Below are 18,280 nucleotides of genomic sequence, written 5' to 3'. Positions count from 1 at the left end.
CAATTTTAGATCCCGGAATTCAATTGGACGAGCCCCCAATTCTGTTACGTGGTCCTCCCGGTAACTACCTGGTCTTGGTGACCCCCGGACCGTGGGAGGACCCCGCCAGAAAGATATCTGATTTATCTGCTTTCGTAGCGCAATCAATATGAAAGACACAATAATTCAAGTCAATAAGAAACCCCACACCAAGGATCCGGATTACTTAATAATATATTCTCCATCCATCATCAGCAATCAACAATCCATCAACAATCTTACTAAGATGGCCATCTCATAAATTTCCCCCCCTTTCCCCACTCACGACCCCTCAATGGTCACTGTCCCTCACAATGTCTCTGGGCCCCTCCCGACCAAGGTGAAGGTCGACTTCTCCGCACACGGGCGGTTGAACGAACCCCTGGCTGACGTGTTCCAAACGTGCACGTCGCGTACCGGGAATAGCTGCTGCAGCGCACACCTCCTTGCAAAGTAAAGCGGGCAAAGCAAGGCGCGGCTTGCAAAGCGCGCGAGGCCCAAGGTGCGACCCGTACGCGTCCTTGTAGACGTTGAGGCGAACTGTGCCGGACGCTTGGTTCCGTGCACGAACCCACGGCAACTTGACGTGTAATCGGTAATTACCCCGCGCAGGTAACTCCTTTCGCCAGACGGGCTTTCAAACGCAGCGTCCCCCACGCTGCTCAATATCGACACCGCTCGCGTCGGAGCTCGGCGAGGAAGAGGAAGATCGCCGCTTCTCCCGGACCTCGTGTCTTTTTCTTCTTCCGGTTCACTATCCCGTTTCCGGTCTCCTGTTATCCGGAGCCTCTCTAACTCTTTAACCACAACAACCTTTAATAGAATAAACATTAATAAGCAATGACATGAATAGTAACTCCTCTAAATCCGGGATCCGTAACACTTATAACACCCTTTTTTGAATTTGTCTGCTCTTGGTGGTTTCCGCATTTCGCTGATTTGCTGCTTGACAGCGATCTGTTTTTTAATTCCTCGGCCATTTCAAGCAGAAGCAATCAACTTGCTATTGCTTGCCAAGCCAGCCGTTTCATCACCCATTTCGTTGGAGTGCTTGCTGGAGTGCTTAAGCCGATTGTCGAGGGCTCTACAAATGAAGTGAGAAATGCCTGTGTACTTAATTAATTAGTCACAAGGCCGGGGAAGTTTGGGTGTGTTATAACACCCTTTTTGAATATGCTTAAACAGGTGAACCACCACTTGGTTAACACTATTCAGGCTGCTTTTGCAAGCCATGGCGTTATAGTAGACAGAGCTGCCTTTTTGTTTTCACGTACCAATTTTTTCAATGACTAACATTTTTGTGCGATATAGTCACTCTTCCCCCTCCCCCTCCAGGCTAGGCTGTGCCGTGTTGCCTAATCATGGATTAGCCAGGGCCACGCAAGTGATCATCGTAAAGATATTCTCCCAACGATGAAGGAATAGACATAGTACTGTTCCAGCTAAACTTGGCACAGAAGTTCGTCCTTTTCTATGTTATTTCTACCCAGTCACACATTTCTCACTTGTGAGTCTTGATATATTGTTCACATGAGAGCAGACTGGCCTACCTGTTCGATGGTGAGAAGATGTAAAGGGACCAGTCTGGATGCTCCTTGCAACATTGAGGGACACAGCAACTGCAACACTTGGGTGAGCAGCAGGACGGTGAGTGAAAGTAAAGGAAAAGAGATGGGGAGTGTAAAAAAGGAAATGGGAAAAACAGGAGGAACCAACATACATCATTTTGCTTTTTTAAACTAAGCATCAATTGCAATACGAGGGAATGCTAGGAAACAAGTGTGCCAGGGAAAGTTATGTGCAAGATAACCGTTTCTCATATCAAAGCTTTGTTGTTTTTATCCTCGTGTAGCTTTAGCGATGATTGCCAGGAGATACATTATTCATAGTCAGCTTTTAAAATCTTTGTTTCAAATCCAGTTCTTAGACCTAAAAGCAAAAAGCTCAACAGTGTGGGAGGATATTAACTGCTCAATATATTGATGGACCTGCAATTCACAGATCGTAACTACCTCAAGTATATAAATGTATTTTTGCTTTTAATGATGAAAACATGGTATTACCTGGACATCCTCTTCATCTTGTGCAGCAGAAGCATCAAGGTCTTCTTCCCTCAGAGGATCAACTCCATAGCTTGTCTCGACCACGCTGACGGAACTCTTTCCGTTACAGTCGGGAAGTGCAGCGGGCAGCGATGGAGAGGCTTGCCTATGAAGGCTATCTGCTCTCCGAAAAGACTCATCTCCGGAGGTAGAGATGAATGAGGCACGTTCCCTGGCTGCCAGCTGGCGCCGAGGCAGGGCTGGTGTGCCATTGAGACTGCCAAGACTGCGTTGACGACACCGCCGACTACTCTGCAAAAGTATCGCCCCAGAGATCACATCAAAATATTGAGATCAAAATATTACACAGTATGTCTACAGTATAAGCATGTTGAAAATGTGGAGCATGCAGTGACCCATTTATCAAAACATTGTCAAACTAAATTGGTTGTTAGATAAAACATCAGTGTTTGATGGGCCAAATGTCCATTTTGTATTTGTAGTTACAGGATTTATAAATATTTATAGTCATTTCTTTACAAATCATTTTCTCGTTATCTATAAATCTGCAGATGAAATTTGTTTGGAATATAATGGGTTGCACAAATCGCTATGGGTATTGTCACAAAGAATGAGCAAGAGAATAACAATTGCAGGATAAATATATCGTAATTTTTTGGGATTATACACAGGACATGAGACAGCAGGTGGTCGAGATAAAATTAAAACACAAGTGAATAATGAAAAAACAAGGAATTCACTGATTCTCTTGGCAATAATATGCCGTTCCTCCACCAACAGGGCCATATGTTTGCTGCCAGGAATTCATTTTCCACAAGTTGTTCCAAAGTGGAAATTACAAGAGAAAGAAGTTGAGACTGAACACCTCAATGAAGGAGATTGAAAGAAACATAGTACTGAACATCAAAATGAACTAGGGCATGCCCGTACTATATATATATCTAAAATTATATCCCCCCCCCCCTCTATTTACATGAAATGGTTTGGTCCAAAGCGAACGGCTTGCGAGTACGGTGACAATCCCCCCCCTCTATTTACATGAAATGGTTTGGTCCAAAGCGAACGGCTTGCGAGTACGGTGACAATCCCCCCCCTCTATTTACATGAAATGGTTTGGTCCAAAGCGAACGGCTTGCGGAGTTTGGTAAAGAAATCGCCATAGCGTGCACGTAATTAGTTTTAAAACATAGTTTAACGGCAACATAGTTTGCCAACGTGAAATAAATGAATACGCTCTCAAATGTGCCGTCCGAGGCAGAGTCTGTTCGCCACGTTCGGCACACGTGATAGCTCGCTGCTCTCTGATTGGTTGAATCGTTTTTTGGACATATCTCGGTAACTACTTGTCCGATTAATATGAAACCTTGAAAAGGCACATCCTCGGGTCCCCAGCAATATACCTGGCAAGTTTAAAGTATATCGGACCCGTGGTTGTCGAGAAACAGCGGTCACAGACATACATACATACATACATACATACATACATACATACATACATACACACAGAGATTACTGGAATTATAGATAGATGACAGTATCTTTGATACGACATTTCAATACCTATTTTTCTACTCTTAAGAAAAATCTATGAATTATGACCGATTTCAAAACCATTTTTATTCAATTTATGACCATCGGTCATTAGTTGAGACATGTTACTACAAAATGGTTGAGGTTATTAAAGGCAGGAATGTGCATGTGTGTGTGTATATATATATATATATATATTGTTGTGGATATGAGAATGTTTTTTTTTTTTTTGTTGTGTAATGAATTGTTGTAAAATGTCACCCTCCTTCCTGCAATTGTTGTTGTATAAAGGTCAAAGGGCGTTCCCGTAGTTAATTCCATAAAGCATACACGCAGGATAAACATACTGTCATCCTTCCGAGGTCGGCTAATTGAGTACCAGTTCACTGGTAATTCCCTGTTTGTCGTTAAAGGCGGCAAAAAGGGTTGGCGTCAGGAAGGGCATCCGGCCGTAAAACATTGCTTCAAAAAGGGGACCAAAAAACAACAACAACCATGGTTCCCGAAAAAGGCCAACCCCCGCTTGCGGGGAAAAATGGCCTCTAAAGGTGGTTTTTATACACGCAGGACACCATATCTCCCTGTTCAATAGTTATATCCCTATTATGTGTATTAGTGTAAGGCTGTGTCTTCCATTAATTTGACACTCCATTGCACTGCATTAAATAAAGTAGATCCCTCCGACATGGCATCTTCAAAGTGCCAGGTTTGCCAGGTTTGCTGCAATTATATATATATAAATAACCAACTTTAGAGGCCATGTTTCCCCGCAAAGCGGGGGTTGGCCTTTTTCGGGAACCGTGGTTGTTGTTGTTTTTTGGTCCCCTTTTTGAAGCAATGTTTTATTGCCGGGTGCCCTTCCTGACGCCAACCCTTTTTGCCGCCTTTAACGACAAACAGGGAATTACCAGTGAACTGGTACTCAATTAGCCGACCTCGGAAGAATGACAGGCTGAGTCAACCCCCCTGGCGTTAATTCAGCGATCGACCGGGATTCGAACCCAGGATCCTAGGATCATAAGCCGGCACCCTAGCCGCTAGCCCAACACCAGGGTTATATTTGCCAACTGCATTTGGGCGGTTTCCTTCATTCGCCATTGCTGCCCTTTGGCTGGGGCTAGCTCGAATCGCCCCAAAACCACCATTGGCCACGAGGTAAGGTCGGGGGAAGAAGGGCGTGTCTCCACCTCATCATAGAGGGGAGGAATGAACCAGCCCTTGCCGACCAACCCAGAACGAGGGGTTGGCTTTAGAGGGCGGAGAGAGAACGTTTGGGGGAGGTTCACAAAAGGGTCAAGGGTGGGGCTTATATAACCCGAGGAAGACGCCCCCAGGAGAGTCGAGGAGGGAGGAGATCAGAACACAGACAAGCCTGAAGAGAGTCCTGGAGTTTGTGAGAGAGGGAGAGAGAACCCGTCACGCCAGACCCCCCACCAGCAGCGTTGGCTCCACCAAGCAGCTCCAACCCGTTACCCCGCGCACACGACAGGATCGGTGGCATCGGCGGCCGTCGAGGTCCAGCCCGACGTCCCGTGCGGGATCAAGCTCCAGCCAGCTCCGTGCCTTCCTCCCCCTCCAGCCACCCAACTCCTTCCAGCCAATCCACTCTGCAATTCCCCGTGTGAGTCCGTCTTTGTTTGTTCTGTCCAGGGTATTAATTAAGCCTGTTTAGATAAGCTAGCGATTTTCACTGTGTCTCTGATTTCTTCTGTAAATTATTTTATTATCCTTCCTTCTTCCTTGGTTTCTTTTGGTCCTGTAAATAGAAATAAATTATATTCGTATTCCCTACTTCTGTCTTCCTCTTCTTCACATCCGTGTCGCCTTAGTCTTTTCCCCATTGAATATCTGTGGCGCGATTCGGCCAACGTTCAGGAATCGGGTTAGTCGGGGTAACTGTTCGGGCGCGGCGGCCATCCGCTCGGCAAACAACATCCTCGCCGCGGTACCGTAACAATTGGTAGTCAGGAGTTGGGATTCGAACCTGGGACTAAATTTATATAGCCAAAATTTTGGACACAATTGTACAATTGCCCATAACAATTGGTGTCGGGAGCGAGATTGGACCCGAAGCGCGCTTAACGCGCTCAAAATTACGAGCGGCCGAAAATTGTTTTGTTTTAGAAAAACCCGAACTTTGAAATCGCGCCATGGCTAGTCAAGGCGATCGGATGCAGGTGGGTGAGCTAGAAGAGGGGTTAGGGGTAACACAGGACCACAGGGAAGAAATGGAGGAGAGAAATAAGGAGGTGGTTGAGGAGGTATCAGGCGCACAAAATGGCGCCCTCGCGCACATGGTTGTTGCGGCACGAAATTTAGCCACGCCCGTGGTCGCAGCAGCTGAGCCCGAGATGCCAATGAATTTGGACCTGTTTATGAAACAGATTATGGCTTTTATGGTAAAAACAGACGATAATTTCAAAGGGATGGAAAACAGGATGGGAGGCCAAATGAGGGACGAAGCGAGGGGTACAAGTGAGCAATTGGGAGCAATGAGGGACAAAGCAAGGGGTACTAGTGAGCAATTGGGAGCAATGAGGGACGAAGCGAGGGGTAATAGTGAGCAATTAAGAGACGGGTTAAACAATATGGACAATAAATTGGAGGGGTTAGACAATAAATTTGCGGGGTTAGACAATAAATTTGAGGGGTTGGACAGTAAATTTGCGGGGTTAGACAACGGGATAAAAGAGGTGAAGAATGGGTTAACGGGGCTAGAAGATAGGATGGAAGGCAAATTGCGGGAGATAGGGGAGCAATCCGCCCGGGAAATCAAACGGATGGGGAACCAGATAGAGGAGGTGAAAATCGGGTTAGACACTAAATTGGATGCTCAGAGGGATGAAATAGAGCAGATGAGGGCGGCATCTACTAAAGAGATGGGAGAAATGAAGGAGGAAATAAGACGAGGTGTAAGCGAGGAGGTCTCGGGGGTACGCGAGGAGGTAAAGCGAGGTGAGAAGCGTATGGAGAAAGAGGTGAGAAATGGGACGGCAAAGTTACAAGGGGGCATAGAAGACCTGACGCAGGTGGAACAGCTGACGGTGGGACAGACAGAGTTAGTGGAGCAGGTACAAAAGCACACTGCGGTACTAGGAGGGTTAAAGGCGACACAAAAAGAACTCAAAAATGACTTGATAGCGACGAAGAGGGAATGTCAGATGGTACGTGAGGGACTGACAACGAGGTTGGACGAGGTGACAGAAGCAATGGAGACGAAGGACCGGGAGGTGAGGACGCACATAGAAACGGTCAAGGTGGCGTTCGAGGACGAAATTGAGGAGACGCACCAGGAAATAAAAGAGGTGTAGCAAAAGTTAGAGGAAGTGGAAGAGGGGGTGAGTGAAATTAAGAAGAGACAGAGGGAGATAAAGGAGGAGGTGATGGAATATGTACAAGGTCGGTGCTCAAATCATGATGGTGTGCTCACTGACCAAATAAAGAGTTTGCAGGTGGCGAAGGAGGTGCGGAGACGAGGTGCCAAGGTGAGTGGCGATATATTCGGAAATGTATATGATGTGAGGGAAGCTTCAGTCGGCTTGGGGGTTGATTTGGATCCGGGTGTTCGTGAGAGGCCGTTGGTGAAGTGTGCGACAGGTACGGAGTACAAGAGAGGAGGTGTGCGAGAATGTCCGACTCTGGGGTGTGTGAGGAAAAAGTGCGCGCCGAGGAGTGAGTGTGCTGTCGAGAGTGAGTTGGTCGTAGCGCGTGTGCGAGGAGGCACATGGAAGCGCGGAGTGGGGAGTGTTACAGAGGATGTAACGAGAGAATGCACACCTGTGGTGAGTGTTACGGAGGGTGTAACGGGAGAGTGTGCGCAAGAGGATGCGCGAGAAAGGTGTGTAACGGACGGGTGCATGAGGGAAGAGTGCGCTGTCAAGAGTAAGGGAGAATGCACACCTGTGGTGAGTGTTACGGGCGAGTGTGCGCAAGAAAATGCGCGAGAAAGGTGTGTAATGGACGGGTGCATGAGGAAAGAGTGCGCTGGCAAGAGTACGGGTGAATGCGCGACCGAGTGTGGGGGTAAAAGTAGTGAGAGTGACACGGAGCGTGAGTTGGTTGTGGCAGGTGAGAGAGGATGTACACCTGGAATGGAAGGATGCGCACCTGGAATGGTAGAGCGCGTATGGGAATGCACACTGGAATTGGTAGTGAGGCACGTGATTGGGTGTGCAAGTGAGAGCACACCTGTGGTTGTCACAGAGGAGGTGACCGAGGAGGGGCGCGAAGAGGTGTGTTAGTGAGTTGTGCGAACGACGAGTGTGTGCAAAGGTGTGCGGTGGTCAGGTGTGTGACCAAGTCTGTGAGCGAAAGAACGAGTGCAATAACGAAGTACGCGGGGTGTACGGGCGGCGTTGGAGCACCGAGCTCGGTGAGGGTGAAAGGGGTCGCGTATGCGTGTGAGCATGCAGGTGAAGCATCGACGGTAATCGGGTTAGCGGTTAGAGCGACGTATAGCCGAATCGGGCCCTCGGTGCGTGCCGGGCTTCGCGTGCCGCGAGGACCAGCGGGGATCCGAACCACGGCGGTTTCGAAAGAACCGCCGTACGCGATCCACGCTGGGCCTCGCTCGGAACGGTCACGTCCGAGCTCCGCCAGGCGGAGCGGGCGGTCCGGTTGGAAGGGCCGACACAATGACCCCTTGTGGTTGCCGCGCTCCGGCCGGCCGAGATTGGGGCATCGGACGGTCCCGTGCCCCGATGGTGCGTGGAATCTCGGGCCGAGTAGACCGCCTTCCCTGCACCGAATGCCGGACGGACCCATCCGCTGGCAACGAACCACCCGCATTCATTGCTCGGCTTTACGAAGCCGAGCTTTGGAAGTGAATTGGCACACCGAGAGGCTCAAGTGAGTAGACTGTGATGATGATGATAGTGTTTTTTATCCGAAATTTAGAAAAGTGAATAGAATTGGCAGTAATTGGAAAATTTTTGATTTGTTGAATTGGACGAGCAAAATTGGTAGTGAGAGGTACCCGATGTGGTGGGATGGCAACTTTGCTATCTCTCACAGAGGGGGCAAAGGAGCACTAGTTTTATGGGGTTTATGGCAGTGAAAACTAGCCCGGGAGGGTTTGGATAATGTGTAGGGACCTAGAGATTGACAATAGGTAACGGTAAGGTTAGGTAGCTACATTGGACAGGTAGCTGGGGACATAGAGAGGGTAGTTGGATAATAATGACGAGGGAGCGCAATAATGTAAGGGGCGACGGGGAAGCGCGAGTTTTAGCAGGGCACCAGGTAGATTAGATGATGCCGAGTGAGTGAGTATTGATATCGGTGAAATGAGGAATTGCTAGGCAATGCTCGGGAGAGATGTGTGTGTGAGCGTGGGAAAATCTGGGTGCCTGAGGCAATGGTTTTGAGGATCGAAAGTGTATTGAGATTGCACAAGTGTGCAACTGAACAGGTGGATGGAGCAGTGTATGAGTGAGTGATAGTGATGTGAGTTGTGCTGACCAAATGGTCCAGGAAGGAAGGAGGGTGCAGGTGGCACCAGGTGATTGCACAGGTGTGCAACTGCAGGTGAATGGAGAATGGTTGTGTGAATTACAGGATAGTGTGGAATATATGGAGTATTGGAATGGGTGGTTGTGGAGTGAGTATGGTGGAAACTGTGGAGTGGAGTGGATGGTGCGAAGGTGTGAATGGGGGAAAGGAGGATGGACCCCATCACGAATACCCGGGGAGGGTAGTGTAAGAGTTAGGTGGAGGGTACAGGTAAATTGTGGTTGGATATTGGCATCTGTGGTGCGTGGTGGAAGAATGGTGATTGAATGGGTGCATTAGTGTTGTGGAAATGGCTGGGCGTGTAGCCTGTTAGTGTGTGTAGTTGGTTTGGGCACTCCACCACTGTGAGGATGTCGGCCAGGTGAGGCCGCAGGTGGGCTCTGGGAGCCGGTAGAGTTGTTGTGGATGGGGCCCGAGGATCCGGAGGACGGACCCGGGTAGCCCAGTGCCAGAGGGCACCGAGGGGTCACAGAGCCAGGAGGGGCCTTCCCCAGTTAGATAGGTTAGGGTGAGGAGCTAGGTAAGCTCGGGTGGCAACTACAGTGGTGGAGGTGTGCAGGTGGGTAGACCTGCTGGGAGAGCTGCACGACCCAGCCCGGAAATTGTGCAAGGGCACCGGGAGATGAATCGGGGGAGTGAGACCCCAAATTGAGAAGCACCACAGTTTGGTCAATGGGAATTGGTTTTTAGAACCCATAGTGTAAGTTGGCCAATGGATTGGCAGGGAAAGACCCCGGGTAGTGTAAAGTGTGTTAAAGTCAATTAGAAGGTAGTTAGGATTAAGATCTCCTCGGACCATCTACCTCCACTCACCTGAGGTGACGTAACTCCACACCATGCCATGTTTTATTATTTTTATTGTGCAGATGTTTGGATTGTGAGACGCATCATGACGTGGGTGTGACATTGTGCTGTGTTCCATCTCTTCCTCCTTATGAGGATTGATGATGAATTGGGTGATGGCAAATTTTAGTTAGAGGGATTGTGGAGACGAATTTGGTATAGGGGAAATATGGGGAAGACGTGACAGTAGTGACGAATTTGTAAAGGTGTAGATTTTGTAAATATGGGGTAAGGGCAAGGGTAGAGTAGGTGACAGGGGGGGTGACGTACGGTAGGGACGAGCTTTCTCACTTCGCTCTCCGTACGCACTTTGCCTTGCATTGCCTTGTTTGATGTGTACCCTTGAGACCTTACCCCTCGCTCATCTGTCTTTTCCTCCCTTGTCTCCCACATGAGGACCGTGCGCCACTGGGCACTGAGGGGAGCGTGCGAGAGTCCGCCATTGGGCGCCCGAACCTCTCGCAACCACAGCTGTCTGCATCGATGCACCACCTTATGGACCACATATCTGTGGCTGAGCACCACTTATGGACCCCATGGGTTGGGGCATGGCCCCTCTGCTGGAACCGGCCATGAAGGCCCGAAATCTTGCTGGCGAACCTTGATCACAGGGCACCGATGCCCCACAGGTGAACCACACTAGTCGGCCCTGTGGGCCATAAATAAATAAAAACGGACACGGTTGGTGCATTTTATTTTATGTGCAAATAGGCCGCCAGCAAAGAAGATGACAACACCTGGAAGATAGCAATAGCCAGCAGAGGGAGCCGAAGAGCAAGAGACCACCAGCAGAGTTTGTTTGGTTATTTTTATTGAGAATTGTAGTGACTGTGCACCGATTGGTGCTTGAGGGTGCTTTGGTGCGTTTTTGGGTGCTTTCATGGTGCATCGATGCAGGGCAGACTGTCTCCCCCCCTCCAAAAGAACGATCACAGGTCCTGGGTTGCGTTTTGTAAATAAAGTAGTCATTGTAAATAATGCGCCCCCACCGTAAATGTATAGTTTGAAGACAATTCCGCAATTCGGTTAGCTGTGGGCGTGGATCTGTTAGGCAGGGTGCAATGGAGCAGCGGGACATATTTATTTATGTTTTAAAACTGTCGCACTCAGGTCAGGTTAAATGTAGAGGGAACTACACCTACGTGCCACACTAAAAGCTAAAGTTCATAGGCCCGGGACGTGCCTAAGGGGAGGAGGGTGCAGTGTTGTGGATATGAGAATGTTGTTTTTTTTATTGTTGTGTAATGAATTGTTGTAAAATGTCACCCTCCTTCCTGCAATTGTTGTTGTATAAAGGTCAAAGGGCGTTCCCGTAGTTAATTCCATAAAGCATACACGCAGGACACCATATCTCCCTGTTCAGTAGTTATATCCTTATTATGTGTATTAGTGTAAGGCTGTGTCTTCCATTAATTTGACACTCCATTGCACTGCATTAAATAAAGTAGATCCCTCCGACATGGCATCTTCAAAGTGCCAGGTTTGCCTGGTTTGCTGCATGCATTTGGGTGGTTTCCTTCATTCGCCATTGCTGCCCTTTGGCTGGGGCTAGCTCGAATCGCCCCAAAACCACCATTGGCCACGAGGTAAGGTCGGGGAAGAAGGGCGTGTCTCCACCTCATCATAGAGGGGAGGAGTGAACCAGCCCTTGCCGACCAACCCAGAACGAGGGGTTGGCTTTAGAGGGCGGAGAGAGAACGTTTGGGGGAGGTTCGCAAAAGGGTCAAGGGTGGGGCTTATATAACCCGAGGAAGACGCCCCCAGGAGAGTCGAGGAGGGAGGAGATCAGAACACAGACAAGCCTGAAGAGAGTCCTGGAGTTTGTGAGAGAGGGAGAGAGAACCTGTCACACCAGACCCCCCACCAGCAGCGTTGGCTCCACCAAGCAGCTCCGACTCGTTACCCCGTGCACACGACAGGATCGGTGGCATCGGCGGCCGTCGAGGTCCAGCCCGACGTCCCGTGCGGGATCAAGCTCCAGCCAGCTCCGTGCCTTCCTCCCCCTCCAGCCACCCACCTCCTTCCAGCCAATCCACTCTGCAATTCCCCGTGTGAGTCTGTCTTTGTTTGTTCTGTCCAGGGTATTAATTAAGCCTGTTTAGATAAGCTAGCGATTTTCACTGTGTCTCTGATTTCTTCTGTAAATTATTTTATTATCCTTCCTTCTTCCTTGGTTTCTTTTGGTCCTGTAAATAGAAATATATTATATTCGTATTCCCTACTTCTGTCTTCCTCTTCTTCACATCTGTGTCGCCTTAGTCTTTTCCCCATTGAATATCTGTGGCGCGATTCGGCCAACGTTCAGGAATCGGGTTAGTCGGGGTAACTGTTCGGGTGCGGCGGCCATCCGCTCGGCAAACAACATCCTCGCTGCGGTCCCGTAACAATATATATATATATTCAGAGTGATTCAGAGGGGAGGAAAAAACCCTGCGTGATCAACCAAAGATATATATATATATATAGTGTTGCGGTTTTGAGTTTGTACAATAAAGGTTAAATTTCCCCCTTATAGTTTCGTCACACAACAACATGTAGCCTCGCGATAGTTCAGTTATTTCTTAGTATGTGTGAGAATAGTCCTTTTCCTGTGTTAGTTTTGCGTTGAGTAGAATAATGAGAGTAGGTCCTTCATTGCCTTATGCCGCCTCTATTGCCTTATGCCGCCTCTATTGCCTTATGCCGCCTTACGCCACCTTATGCCGCCTTTGGCTTTTTGGCGCGAATTAACACGAGGCAGGCCTGGCAAATCGAGGCAAGACCGAATGAGGGCGGCAGAGAAGCTGACGGTAAGCGCGAGCCGCCAATCAGGGCTCGAAGGGAGTGGCTGCGTCACAGGGTGTGGTTGGAACATTCGAGAGGGCTAAGGGGGTTGTCCATATGACCCGTTGCGCGAAGCCCACACCCGAGTAGTGATGGGAGAGGCGCTTGATGAGAGTTACGAGTTCTGAGAGGAGACGCGCATGAACCCAGCTATAAGCGCTCATACCAAATTGGACGCTCGGTTGAGCTTGAGGACGAGCCTCTAGTGGGTTACGTGAGTGATAGCGCGCTGGTAACTCAACGCGCTGTGGAAAACCGCCAAGCCGGCGAGAGACGCGTACATTTCCCTCCTGCCTCATCTGCCCTTTGTTCGGGAGACGCGCTACAAGGATCCCTTCCACCGCCTGCTTGCCTTCATCGTGGGACGTGCTGGACCGGGGAGAGCCACGCCGGGCAGGGCCGTTCCTGGACGACCGTTCAGCAAGGAACACCATTCTACCTGCATTTCCCCTTTGTGAGTGTGATCGGGCCCGTGTCTGGGGTTAATTTAAGACTGCCCTGTGTCTCTTCTTCTACCGAATCATTGTACATATAAGTGTAAATAATAATTAAATTGTGTTCTTCCTTTATTCGACCGTCTCGTGTTTTCCATCATTGACTAAGCGTGGTACGAATAGAACCGCTCGAATCGGGTCCCAATACTAACGGTAACTGCACGGACCATGTGGTACGCAATCCGCTCGGTGTACCCAAATTACATGTGGCTCGTGCGAGGCTTGATTCCCCGCTTCCGTGGCGGCGCAGGTATTTAGGTACGAGCGAGACTTGTCCCGAAACCCTACCTTGCGTTTACCCGGGAGGGGCGTTTCAAGTCTCGGTTACACCGGCCCAGAAAGAACAAGGGGCTTAACCTCCCCTTGGTAAGGGTAGGAAGGGTGGCGGAAAACCGTAACTATATATATATATTTATTATTATTATTATTATTATTATTATTACTAGGGCATGCCCGTACTATATATAAGCTAGGACGTGCCCGTACGTGGGTGCCCGTTCCTTGCCAAAAAAAAAAAAAAAAAAAAATTTGTGTAGGGGTGTGTGTGTGTAAACATCCTAGGGCGTGCCCGTACGTGGGTGCAAAAAAACATGCGTGCAAACAACAACAACAAAAAAAAACTTTGAAACCACGTGGCAGTAACGACCACAGAACCCCCCCCCCCCCCTCTATTTACATGAATGGTTTGGTCCATTCGCAACGACCACAGAACCCCCCCCTCTATTTACATGCAATGGTTTGGTCCATTCGCAACGCCAAAGCGAACGGCGAACGGCTAAATCGCCATAGCTCGGTAAGTACTTGTCCGATTAATTTAAAACCTTGAAAAGGCACAAAAGGCACATCCTCGGGTCCCCAGCAATATACCTGGCAAGTTTAAAGTATATCGGACCCGTGGTTGTCGAGAAACAGCGGTCACAGACACACAGACACACAGACACACAGACACACAGACAGACACACAGAGATTGCTGGAATTATAGATAGATAATATATATATATATATATTGTTATGTCGGTGGGGGTAGTGATATGTAGAGCCAGATAGATCTGTGTAGGTAACGTGCTTCGTCTGTCACGGTAAGGAATCTACCTTGATAATGTTCCCATGTTCTGTGATGGATACTCAGGCTGATTATAGGGACAGGGTGACATGTGCAGGTGTGTGCATTGCCCGGGACGTCTCAACTGTAGATGCAAATGCTACGATGGAGGTCGGAGAGCAGAGAGTAATACAATAAAGCATGAACAGACAAACCACAGAATATGGACTGACATGACATGGGAACATGGGAAGATCATGTGTAGGCGTTTTGTGGGTTAAGAGTATACCTGTGAGCATACCAGGATGTTCGAGTGATAAGTAGAGTTAGGGATTAAAGAATAAAGCCCCTGTATGTCTCACCTGGTCAGCCAAACCTTTGTCCCTTTTGGCACCGCAACCGCTTAGACACTTAGTTAGGATCTCCTTAGTGCAACATTAAATGATTCCCTTCCCTGACAGTGACTTCGGAAGGAACAAGCAAAGAAACCAGGCCGGGGCACCGCCGATGGGCGCCGCCGCCAATTACACCTCCGACAGGCCTAACCACATTGAGTGCCACGTGCTATCACCACACTACATGCTATGAGCTATCGCCATGCTACGGTCCTGTGATTGGTTGGCGTGCTGGGCGCGAACCTCCAGGCAACGAGTGCGAGAGGCGCGAAGCTGGAAGGTTCGGTGGAAGTCGCTGGTTGGTAGCGCGCCAAGGCTGACGTCACTGGCAAGGTTATATAAGAGCGCCCCAAACGCCATTGTCTCTCTTGGTGCTTGGACATCATTCGCTCTTCTCTCTGGCTCTTCTTCGTCTTACACAGCACGGGTCTCTTGGTTCTGGCAGCTGAGTCTTGCGCCATTTGAGTTGGTCTGGATAGTCTCTTGCGGTTCATACTCTTGCTTGCGCAGCCAGCCTTTTTGGACATCCGGCGAATCGTCTTGCACAGTACAGAGTTGAGTTGAGATATAACCCGAGTGGAGTTCGCTTGCTTCTTGCACGTTTGTTTCGGGAGAGCTGACCGGGACGTGGCAGGCCGATCGTGTGTGAAGATCTACCTTGTGGTGCTTGGAGCGGTGCTCGGTACTTTGGAGCTTGGAGCGAGGCCTTGTGGTGCTTGGAGCGAGGCCTTGTGGCGCTTGGAGCGAGGCCTTGTGGCGCTTGGAGCGAGGCCTTGTGGCGCTTGGAGCGAGGCCTGGTTGTGCTCGGAGGCAGACGGAGAGGGCCGCGTGGACGTCGGCGGACACGACTACAAGAATGCAGACAGATGAGCTCGCACCCCACATTCCCCAATTACATTGGGGAATGGTTCCAAAATTAAGTGCGTTTGAACATTACCCCTGGGGAACTGGCGGCCATCTTGTATTTGACCTCTCACGGTCCTAAGAGGTCAAATCTGACCCCTCCACATCTGAAAATAAACCTTATGGTATATACTAACTATGCTAGAAATTTCATGCTTTTCTCAAAAAATGCACAATTTGTTAAAATATGAGAGCTTATCCGCTGTACTAAATGGGTTGAAGTTGATCCATTGTGGTTAGGGAAGAGGTGATCGAGTCGCTAAACTTTCCTAGGTTCGCATACAGAACACCCTAAGTAAACCTAAGTTCGCATTCCGACTTCACTGGGTATGTTGGGTATGTTGGTTTAAAAATTTATTTGCAATGCATGAAATCGAGCGTGGCAGCTCAGGAAAACATGGTTGCCTTTCTCTCCTTGTTTCTTATCTCCTACCTGTTCTGAAAACGGTCCTTTCATTTTTCTCCTCATGTTGCTGTTGTTGTTGGGACTTGTTGTTGGGACAGGAAAAATAACAGCCAATATAACCTTTGCACAAGTAAACTAGAATGGCACTTGGTAGAGTGCAAACTTCTGCCAGGCTGAACAGTTTATGTTTTGTATCCCACTGATAGGCCGGATATGGATCACCGGAGCTGAACCAAAATCGAATTGCTTGTTCTCGTCGCCGAAGCAACTCATCCACCTAGTCTGGTCATACTCCGTCCTCATCTTTCTGAAGTATCGTGCTATATATCGTTTTTGTCCCTATCACTCAATGGTGAAGAATCATTAAAAAATTTCTGGTATCCGGATCCAGATTCGGATCTTCACCAAAATCAAATCCATTCGTTCTTGTCGCACACCCAACATATTCACCAAGTTTTGTCCGAATCTGCACATAACCTTTTGAGATATCGTGATATACATCGATTTCTCTCTATCTCTAAGTGGTGAAGAGCACTAAAAAAATTATCGGATCCAGCCAGATCTGGATCTTCACCAAAATCTCATCATTTCGTCCTTGTCACACACCTAACCTGTCCACCAAATTTCGTCCGAATCCATCCAAAACTTTGAGATATCCTGTTCACAAACAGAGAGACAAACAGACATGGTTGAAGACAACCTCCATCCCCTTTCGGTAGCGGAGATAAGCCTGAGTTGTAGTTGCCAACACACGATTGTCCATGCTCTGGTCGCCAACATATCATTGTCCATGCACCATCCTTTTAAATGCTGAGCATCAAGCAAGGAAGCAGCATATACCATTTTTGTTTAAATATTTGGTATAACTTGGCCAGGATTCGAACCACCAACGTCCCAGACTCAGAGCAGACACCGTAATCATTGCGCCACAGAGTCTGGTTATTTACATTAAATAATTATACACGTTTTATAAAAAGCAATACGATATTGCAACTTTTTGTTTTTAAGTTTATAAATATTTAATCGATCACTCAAGTGAATCCTTTCCTGGATAAAGTGGTGAGGAAACTGGATTGGCATCTTAGATTCTGTGGGTTAAAACTCAGTTGAAGGGGCAGCATTAAAGATTTCTATTGAGTTTCTTTAAACCATTTTAGTCTCAAGAGAGGCTAACCCCCACTCTAGCAGGGAAAATGGCCTTAAAATGCCTGTTGTGTTGTGTGTTGTAGTCTCAAGAGAATAGACACTATCATTTTGTGGACAAAAGTCTAAATGGTTCTTTAATGACTTTCAAGAAAGGCCTGCCTCACCTGATCTGATCTGCATGTAATGTCAGTCCATATTCTGTGGTTTGTCTGTTCATGCTTTATTGTATTACTCTCTGCTCTCCGACCTCCATCGTAGCATTTGCATCCACAGTTGAGACGTCCCGGGCAATGCACACACCTGCACATGTCACCCTGTCCCTATAATCAGCCTGAGTATCCATCACAGAACATGGGAACATTATTGTTTCAGATTTTCAGTGTAAGGTGATTCACCATAGATCGGTGGGCCTGTGGCTCGAAGGTAATCCTTTCAGGGTGATACAGTATTCTATTGGGCATTAAAATGCTACCTAAGAAAAATGCAGTGACCCACTAAGTTCCCCTTAACTGTAAAATAAAAACTGCCCATAATCTTGGGAGCAAAAGAAAAAAACAAATCAAAAATCAGATTTTATAATCGACTATTTTTGAGGCAAAAATCACAAACTTGCTCGTTCATGGAAGTTGTAAAATACACCAACGTGTACTAACAACAGGGAGAAAAAGCTTGGTACTGTGATTGGACCACGAGGGTGATCACACATGGACAAATACAAACGTTGAGATAGCTAATCCCCAACTTCATGGTGACTTAGCTTTTAAATCCTGTTGCTGTTGAGCTTTATATTTCATACTCGTAAAGATCCCGTCAAAAATGACGCGTAAGAACAGTATATTCGACGGTGCAGCCTCATGAAAGGCGACAAATTCTGAAGCCTCGGCCTAGTGTCAGGTGTGCTTATGTCTTCTTTATTTATTAGAGTCATATGGATGTAAATGAGCACTCGTTTTACTCTGCGCACATTGCACATCACATGCAGCGAATTTCACCTTCCTGCTCCTTATATTTATTGTTTTTGTTTTTTTAACTTCTGTGCACCACCCTTGAGACTCGGTTTGCAAGCCACCGTCTACAATTCCTATAGAAGAGACATAATTACTCT

At 48.0% G+C, this 18,280-nt stretch overlaps 1 protein-coding gene across 1 annotated transcript in view; it reads right to left on the bottom strand.

Annotated features, from left to right (window-relative positions):
* Positions 1-18,280, bottom strand: part of LOC137426869 (voltage-dependent T-type calcium channel subunit alpha-1G) — a 313,379-nt gene that overhangs the window by 118,896 nt on the left and 176,203 nt on the right. Inside the window, exons 18-19 of the mRNA XM_078778945.1 lie at positions 2,082-2,372; positions 1,569-1,645 (exon numbers count right to left, since the gene is read on the bottom strand). Coding sequence (XP_078635071.1) covers positions 1,569-1,645; positions 2,082-2,372 — 368 coding nt within the window. The remainder of the gene's footprint in view (positions 1-1,568; positions 1,646-2,081; positions 2,373-18,280) is intronic.

This window comes from Myxine glutinosa, chromosome 5 (genome assembly GCF_964187855.1).
Source record: "Myxine glutinosa chromosome 5, kmMyxGlut1.1, whole genome shotgun sequence".
Lineage (NCBI taxonomy): Eukaryota > Metazoa > Chordata > Myxini > Myxiniformes > Myxinidae > Myxine > Myxine glutinosa.
The sequence above is the reverse complement of the archived record's forward strand: the minus strand, read 5'-3'. Positions and strand labels throughout refer to the sequence as shown.